The sequence below is a fragment of the Papaver somniferum genome, chromosome 11 (genome assembly GCF_003573695.1).
Source record: "Papaver somniferum cultivar HN1 chromosome 11, ASM357369v1, whole genome shotgun sequence".
NCBI classification, from domain to species: domain Eukaryota; kingdom Viridiplantae; phylum Streptophyta; class Magnoliopsida; order Ranunculales; family Papaveraceae; genus Papaver; species Papaver somniferum.
The window spans coordinates 130,335,833-130,345,252 of NC_039368.1; the positions used below are offsets into that span (position 1 = coordinate 130,335,833).

The 9,420-nt window shown below is 37.5% G+C and overlaps 1 protein-coding gene across 2 annotated transcripts; it reads right to left on the reverse strand.

Moving 5' to 3' along the window:
* Positions 1 to 193: 193 nt before the first annotated feature.
* LOC113321480 lies at positions 194 to 6,309 on the reverse strand. Of its 2 annotated transcripts, none has more exons than XM_026569396.1 (7): positions 5,975 to 6,309; positions 5,731 to 5,802; positions 5,140 to 5,637; positions 4,263 to 4,421; positions 3,985 to 4,161; positions 3,161 to 3,603; positions 194 to 1,122 (listed from the first exon to the last, which is right to left on the reverse strand). In XM_026569396.1, the coding sequence occupies exons 1-7, from the start codon at positions 6,222 to 6,224 to the stop codon at positions 448 to 450; spliced, it is 2,274 nt and encodes a 757-aa protein (XP_026425181.1). In that variant the 5' UTR covers positions 6,225 to 6,309; the 3' UTR covers positions 194 to 447. The 2 variants fall into 2 exon arrangements, with proteins under 2 accessions (XP_026425181.1, XP_026425180.1); XM_026569395.1 differs by having other exon boundaries at positions 5,140 to 5,640.
* Positions 6,310 to 9,420: the final 3,111 nt, after the last annotated feature.

The following is a 9,420-nucleotide window of genomic DNA, read 5'->3' on the forward strand; positions in this document are numbered from 1 at the left end:
ATAACCCCAATTCTAGATCAACTCGGCCATAATATACGAGGTCCCAGCGGTCAATATTATTGAACAATCACAATAAATTTTTTTTTCTATTTCGATTGGTGCGGTCTTTTCCTTTTTTCAATTCAACATCCAGCGAAGGAAACAAGAAAATTACACCGGTCAATACGACGGCTAAAAGTCAAGGAGATATAACATTATTTGTTTGGATTTATTTATTTAAGACCGACATTCTCCAGATTTGAACACTGAATTGTATAAGCCGCTAAAGATATTCGATCAACAGAGAAACAACGTATATGTTAAACATATAGTTTATGTAGCTTCTCTAACTGAAACAACAGTGATTAAGAGATCTATTTCTTTTCAATGAGCTTCTTAGAAAGTTCCTCTACAGGTATGGTTTAGAGCAACTTCCAGCAGGCTGTATCTTCTTCTCTTTCTTTGTTGTTAATTTTCCTTTTTCTTCTTCCTTGATTTGTTGTCATTTTTCATAGATGAAAGATCGATATATCTATGTTCTCTAAAGAGACTTCCCCAATATGTAGAATGAACCATTTCAACAAACAATGGTATTTGCATCATTGCAAAGAAGCCCAAAGGACAACAACTAAACAACGTTATTGGAATCAAAGCCTGTGCAAATCTGCTCCCAACCACTATAAACAGTGACGCACCAAAACCTACCAATAGAGCCGCCATAGATATAAAAAGAGTTGCAAGACCTAATATTAAATTTTGTGGAAGAGACTTTAGAAAATCTATCTCTGCAAATCTCGAAGTATATATTGCTAAGAACATGAGCACCGATGTGATCGAAGAGAAAAACGCTAAGGCATCCGATACCGCAAACACAGTAAATGCGGACTTTCCCAAAAAAATCGGTGTACCTTCCATAGGATTGTTGCTATCACTGAAATTACCTCCTGGAACAGTGAAAGCAGCTGCAAATGAGACCGTTGCAATTAAAGCACCAACTATCATGCACGATCCAGATGTATCTTTCAACCAATCCCGTCCTTCCTTCACCAAGTCTTTGTGTTCCGCTGTAAATATGAGTTGAGCTGTTTCTCCTGTTTTGTTTCTTTCGTACCTATGGCTTTCCCATAAAACACTTTCTACCCCCTGCATGAAATAGAATTGCGTACTAAAATAAAAAGGAGCGTGTTGTATAATAATTCAGATGATCAACGGGAATGAACATAAACAAAAAGGATGCAAGAGAGTTCGGTGACAACAAACAATTGAATAACAAGACCATATATATAATATATAGACATACGCACACGTAGTTATTAAAGAAAAACGATACTTGTTATGTTAAGAAGGTTATTATTGGGGCGTCACATTTCAATAGAGAGACGTCATCTAATAGGACAAAAACTGGTCATCCATAAGTAATTTCAAAAACTCCTTATCTAAATTATTTTTATAATGGTTAAACAACCCTCGTTTAGTTTATGTTAATCATTTAATTAGGTTAGCTAATTTAATATTAGCTTAGATTAATAATTTTGATTTATAGTTAGAGATAAAAATTAAGAATTAGTGTCTTGGATTTTTGGAGGAAGAGAAGTAGAAGAAAAAAGATAACCAGTTACGGTTGGGTAACATAAGATAAGTAACATAAGATACGATCCTAAGATATTCAATATCTTCAATGAAAACGTTTTAAATTTGGTAAGCCTTTGGTAATTAAGGCTGGTAATTAAAGATGTGGGACAGTTTTTATTTAGGGAAAATTGAGCAAATGGAGAATTTTCGTGCATCAACAAAAAATGAGTAAATGCCACAGTGATTTACTTTAAAACTCTTCTTAAAAGATCACAAGAAAAATTAATTACTTTCCCTATATATTTATAAGACTAAAATATCTCTACGTGATTTGTTCTTCTTAAAACTTTTTAGAGCATCTCCAACAATGGGTGTAAAAAATCCTACATGGGGGTCTAACTAAGACTTTTATTTAGGAGATTATAGACCTATAGTAAATATAGGACCCCGTAGTTAAAAAACTATCTCCAATAGTGAAGGGTTTAATCTTTAGAATATTTAATATGATAAAATTTTAACCGTTTATCTTTGCTTTAACTAATTTCTAAATAAATAAAATAATTAAAAATATGACGTGGAGGTGCAAGTGAAGGTGTAAATAAGACTTTCTTTAACACCTTCATATTTATTTTCCCATCCCTCCTAATTTGTAGGATCCAACCATTGAAGATGGATTTATGTCAATTGGGGGTCGAAAAACCTATGTGTCATTAAAAACAAAAAACTTGACCCTTTATTGGAGATGCTCCTAATAGTCCCTATCTATTTACACAAGAATAAAATATCTCTGCAATCTTCCTAAAAAAATCTTAACAAATCTTGCTTTTACTTTCCGTGAAAGGAAAATCTTAAACCCAAATCTTGCTTCTACGGAAACTTTTACATTTTGTTAAAATATTGAAAATCAAAACATAACAAAATACGGTTGGTTTATGTAAAATAAAATGCAACCGTAAATCCATTTTTATGAGAAAATTATACTTAAGAAATTTTTATGGTTAGGTTTTGTCGGAGTCGAATCCAACCGTAAGTGAATTTGCGGTTACAAACCTAACCATAACAACTAATATAATTTATTTATCTACTGATTTACGTTTAGGATTTTCAGTTTCTTAACCGTAACAGCTTCAGGGAAAATTTTACGGTAAGAAAACTAAAAATATCTAAGTCTGCGAACCTATTTTTATCCTACTGATTTCAATCAATCTACCAGTTTCAAACAGTATTGGTTTGTTGATTATCATCACTTCGAAAAGTTTGATTCTTCAACATCTTTAATGGAGATTTTTATTGATGATTATTAGTTTCGAATTTAAGATAAGAAATGATTTCAATTGAAACAAATAGAGGGAAAGATTTACAGTTGATGAAGGAGAAGAAGTTTGGAAGAAGAAGAATGATAGATTTTTGAATTAGAATTAGGATTTGAATTTAGTTTTTAGGTTTTTTATTTTAGATGGAGGATAACTTAGACATTTTTGTATTGCATCAAGACACCCCATAACCTATTTTTTAGTCATTAAGAATCCATGTAAAGCCCCTCTATTAGAATGTGACGCTCCAATAATAACCTTCTATATTAAATGGGGGAAGGAATTATCTCCCTTACCTTGAACCATTGCATTTCTCGTTGCATTTGGAGGGCTGCGCCTGAGACCAAACTGAGTTTAGATAAAGGTGCTAACTTGGCAGCATAATGCAGAAGGGTGTTTTGGTCCTTATCTAGCCCAGCAGCTAGATAGATCTTCAATCCAAGTTTGTCACCGAATTTAAATATGAGATTCACTATCATTTCATTCCGCTCTATAATAGCTCTTTTTATCATAGTTTCCCCCGATATCCAGTCAAAATTTAGATTAGCATTCAGCTCGAGACACTCGGCTATGAATTCTATGATCCCATGCTTTATAGCCATATTCATTATGTTTGGATTATCGTTCAGAAACTGCAATAATGTAGTTGACCTAGAGATCTCCACTAACATTTGTTTAATCAATGCAGTTGCTTGTTGGTGCACCAGCTTTTGGTTGTATAGTCGTTTGACAACATTAGCTGAAATAAGATCAGTCAAAGAAATCCAAAAATAAAGCCGTTGACGTTTGAGTATTAATAATTCAAGTAAAGATTAGCATGTCCGAAGCCCTTGGGTTTTTGATTAACTAGAATTTTTAGATACGTTATATTTTAGTTTGTTTTTCAATTATATCCCTGAAAAATAGGGTACATAAAGTTTATAATAATTGTATTAAAATAGAGGGACAGTTATATCAAGTGAAAAAATAACCACGAATTGCATATTTGTGTAAGGCTTCATTTTACAAACAAGTCGCCATAAAAGGGACCTCCTCCTTCGAGTCCTTCGGACCCTTCGGTCTGGCGGCCCAACAATTAAGCAGTTATAAAAGTTGAGGCGGGGTATTTGAAGGAAAATACCTCGTGTTAAGTAGGACATAATTATTCCTTTATAAATATCTGATGAGGAGACTTTTGAGCTACCGTCTGCTTTTGTGTAATTTAAGTTATCTGGCAGAGCGTTCTCTTCATCCCTAATGGTGTATCCGGCCAGTCCCACTGGTCGGGTACATGTAGAATTCATATTCACTTGAATTGCTGCACATTTGCTGTTAGCTTAGTAACCCAAAGAAAAAAAAGAGACCGAAAACAAAAGATTCTCAAATAAAGAATTAGAAAGGAATCGTTCACGAACTAACACGAATAGATAAGGTCCTGCCACCATGTCAGCTTAGCGCCACTTTTAAATGCAAAAGGCCTTCGAACCATCATCTCCAATCCACACATATCAATTACATCTGTTTTTGCTTTCGTCATAACAACCTTGGGAAACTTAGTAACAAGGCTGAGTGCTATTTCTACATACACGAACACAATAGATCAGATATAACTCGACATATTGTAGGAAATAGGAATAGTAAAAAACATAGGAAAAACAAATAATAAATATGACTAGACTTCTTTTTTTATTTTATTTTGAAGCATTAGACTTCTTTATTGTAAATTTTTTTTTTTGATCCAGAAAATAGATTTTTTATTGTAAACTCTATTCTTCTCTTGCCAATAAATATGATCATAATAAATTAACGGTGGTGTTGTTCAGTTTCCTATTTTCCTCCTTATTCTGCTCCCTTCAATCTAAACCCCACATCTGGGAAATGGTGAACCTCATCTATACCTGAAGGTGATTCAATCCTAAATGTGTGGTGTAGATTGGAGGGAGCAGAACAGCAGGGAGGTGAATAGCATTTCCGATAAATTAATTAATAATCAAAACTAGTCATAAATACCTAAGGTGACCAAACTTGTGGTACAAAAACCCCACTCAAATGTTTGGATCCATTAAAACTCCATCGTAAATAAAATTGATACAAAAACTCCAAATTTTTAAAAATTGATACAAAAATCCCAAATTCAAATTTTTATCAAAATAAAATTTGATAAAACCAACATTTAAATTTTGGATTTTTTTGTTAATTTTGTTTTGATGGAGTTTTTGTGTTACTTTTGTTTTGATGGGTCTTCCGTAGACTCGAGGACGGATTAATAATAGTGCTAATATATTTGCTGACCCACCGTAAAAGTTGAAACCAATTAATGCGCACAAAGTATAAGCACCATGAGCACCCGGGTCCACGTCTTTAGTTACAGAGTAAAGATATTTAACTATTTCCTTCTGGTCAACTGAAACAATCTGAATAGCCATGTCGAGTGGTGGAAGTCCTCTATTATTACGTAGCAGAGGCAACCTCGGATTCTTATTTACCAATAATACAACAGCTTCCAAATTTCCATACTGGGCAGCGAGATGAAGTGCCGTGCAATCATCTTCACCACCTCTGCATTCGAGTAATTCTGGCGACATGAGTTTCACAAATTCTGTAATAAGTATCATATCTCTCCTTTCATATATAGCTACATGTAATACTGTATATGAGTCATTTGTTACTGCTTGCTTAAGAGCTTCAGGATTGTTCTTAAAGAACTCGATTGTATTTTCGCAGTCTCCTTCCATTACTCGATTGTATAGATCCCGCCCTATATCCGGATTATATGTTGCCCGAGATATTTGCTCTTCTTAACACGATTGTGGGAAGCAAAAGGAGAGCAATTAATCAACAATACATTAAAATACATCTAAAACATCAATAATATGATACAGCTTACCAACTTCTGATGACTGCTCTTCATTATCACCATCATCATCATGAGCAGCAGTACTATCAACATCAGAATCACCTATTGCAGGGTGTCAATATATTGTTTCAGTATTCTGCTATAGTATACATATATATGAAATCCATTTGACATTAACTTTTTATTGAGTTTTGCTTTCTCCAAACGAGACATAAAGAATGTAACGGTAAATTAAACAACAGTGCTTCACTTTTTTGTGCGCCGGGATTAGTACCTTGATGTTTATTACCGGTGCTCTTAATGCTCCATAGAGCCTCTAGCATCTGATTCTGAATATTTTCTTGAGATTTTGCTTGCTCTAGTATCTGATTTTGAATACTTTCTTGAGATTTTAATTGTTGTATCTGAGCTTCACCAAGGGACTCTGCAAGTTTAGATTGAGATTGAACGAGTACATTCAGTAACTCTTTAATCTCAGTCATTTCTTCGTTTGGTCGATTATCACCTAGTTCTTTAGCAGACATTGCCGTAGAAAGGGTTTTTGAGATGGGGGGCACAGAGTGAAATTTGTAAAGATGGAAGAGAGGAGATGGAGTGACTATATCTATATATTAGGTGTGCAAAGACAGAAAAATCAAACTCAAAGACAAAAACAACGTAAAATATGTGGCACCCAGATTTTGTAGTCTTTGATACGGAGAAAGAGAGACAGAGAGGTAAAGGTAGATGGAGTGAGTACCAAGTGTAAAAAGAATATTTTATCTTATCATCACTCCTTTTCTTTTTCAATTCCTTTCTTCTCGGGAGGTTATGCACTTATGCTTGATAAAGAGTGCGTATCAAGTGTATAATGGACATTTGATCATCACCTTTTTTTTGATAGCCAAATTAAAATAGTGCCAATGTGGGAAAATGCATTTAATAAACAATGCTTCCTAACCGTGGTTTTAGACCAGGGAAAACCATGCAGACACGGAATTGGTGGACCCGTGCAACAGGGAAAAACAAGGAGTCCCGTTTATGAGATTTGTTGTGTCTGTACGGCATGTGCCAATGGCATGTGTGGCATGCCTTGGTCCTTGGTAGCACGTCGGGTGCAAGTGGTAATGCCAAAGTGCAAGTGTGGTATGCCTTGGTCCTAGGTTGCACGGCTTGGCATGCCAAGTTGCAAGGATTGCATGGCATGTGCCAATGGCGCGTGTGGCGGCTTTGGCACGGTTGCCATATCCTGCGTGTTTATTTGTGGTTTGGCATGGTTGCCATATTTTGCACAATGATTGCATGGTACATGCAATTGCTATGTTTTGTGTGATGAGTGCACGGTGCGTGCATTTTGGCATGTTTGTCATGCTTTTGCGCAATGATCGCACGGTACGTGCAATTGCTATGTTCTGCGCGATATTTGCACGGTACGTGCATTTGGCATGTTGCGTGACATGTGTGAGTTGCATGATTGCCATGCTTTTGCGTAGTGATTGCACGGTGTGTGCAATTGCGCTATGTTCTGCACAATGATCGCACGGTGCGCGCATTTGGCATGCTTACCATGCATTTTGCGTAATGGTTGTGCGGTATGTGTGAACTTAGGGTTTCGATGCTTAGTATTTGAAAAGGGTATCCTGGTAATTTTGACATAAGCGCATTAAATGCTCTAATAAATGTGCTAGTGTCACCGGTGACGTCATTCTATACGTGAGGTTTTACGGTTTTACCCCTTCTTCAAAAACCACCATCAACATTAAGTCCCCTGCTTAGCTTGGAACAGGGGCCTTGTTGCGAGGTAAGCATAAGATGGTGACAGACGAGGATAGAACTGAGACAGTAAGTCGTAAAATAGGGCCAAGGAGATTTGTCTGACCTTTTTCGAGATGTAAGTAAGAATCCACAATCCTCGCATCTGGTAGCTTTGCACAAATCCCAATATGACTAGGTGTCTTTGGGGCCAGGCTTTGGAACGCGAGGCGGAGCTGCTAGCATAGACTTGTCAAAATGGGGCTTTTCAGTACAAATGGGCTTAGAATGGGCGTGGGCCGTTTGGCAGAGCATGGCGTTGGCAAGGAAGGCATGGCTAGCGCGGACTGGCAAGGTTGGCGCGGATTGGCTGGCCAGCGCGGATTTTGGCAAGGCCGACATTGAGCACTTGGTAGGTCCGGTGCTAGCAAGGAAGATGCGTGCGTTTTTGGGAAGTGGCCAAGCTTGCTATTGCGGGCCCGACTTCCTTTCTTCATGCACGTCTTTGAATTGGGAATCCTTCCCTTATTCGAAATCTCCAACTATCACGCCTATAAAAGAGGTTATCCACCCTTTATTTTGTACCTTTGTTTCTTCATATCTTTGCGTTAGCAACAAAGCGGTAGGGCGAGTTAACATTCTAGGTATGTCTTCCGGCGCTCTTTCTCAAATTAATTCTTCCTTGTTTGTTTTTGTCATGCAAAACTCTAGTTGTATATATGCTTCGCATGAATCCGTAGAAAATACTGTTCTTCCATATCTTCGTAGAACTTAGTCATAAATGTGATTATCGTGAACCTGTAGACTTTCGTTATGAATACTGCGGCAGTGTGTTTGTGAAAACCTAGTTGCTTGGGGTTTTCCCTTATTTTGGTGTAGTCGTGTGTGGGTGATAATTTCTTCTTGTCTTGCCTTTTTGATGTAGATACCTTGTTAGCAAAACAACACAAGAAACTCCGGCAAGATGTCACCCGGGCAAAGTCTTGCTTTACCAAAGACGTTAGTAGTTCTAAGCCAAACAAGGATGATGACTTCTTCACAAATCCCCTTGTCGCAACCCGATAAAATCATCCCAATTTCGTGTCGGTCCTCTTGACCGGTTCAGAAGATGAAAGGTGGACCCGTTCAGTCCGAACAGAGAGTGTAATATGGTTTTGTATTCATAGAGGAGAGTATTTTTCTTCCCATATTGACTTTAGAATGTGTCAAAGCCCGTTGCGCTCCTTCGACATATGAGTTTATGGTGATCCAGGAACACGTAAGTGCTAACTTGACCCGAGCGCAGATCATTGATGCTGTCAGGGCATCTGCAAATCTTCAAATTATGAAGGATATTCCTGGTTTAGTTGCCTTTATCTCCAGATGGTGTACGGACACTCATACAGTCTTATGTAGGTGGGGTGAAATGACTTTTTCCTTAGAAAGCATGGCTCTTCTATTGAATCTTCCCGTAACAGGAAACCTAAATATCCAACTGACAGAAGATCAAGAAAAGATGCGAGCCACTCTTGTTGCGAAGTCGAAGGATTTCGTTCGGAGAGAGAACGAAAAGTGCTTCTACGGCTGGTGGGTCTCCCAATGGTTCCCGGATGAGCTGGACCCGAGTCAAAAGAATAGTGCACTTCATGTCGCGGAATTCTTGGATCTCTGGTTGTCCAGGGATATTTTCGATGACGATTCCAGCAAGAAAGAGATAAAACAAGAGCTTCTGATGATTTCCATAAAGTTAGCTAAAGGCTTAGTTCTCCCCATTCGTAGCTTGTTCCTTGGTTCTTTGTATACACATCTGGATCACCTGGTTGCAGACATGCGTGTTCCAAACGGTTATATGAAAGTGGACTCGTATGTCCATGTTTCTTTCCTTCAAGCGTGGTTGTGGGAGCATTTTGAGAAGTACGCTCTGAAGCCGTTGCCTTCACTTCCCGCGAGATGGGGTGGCTCCAGAATACTCTGATGGGTGAACAGGCGTCCAAGAGATGGTTTGAGCTT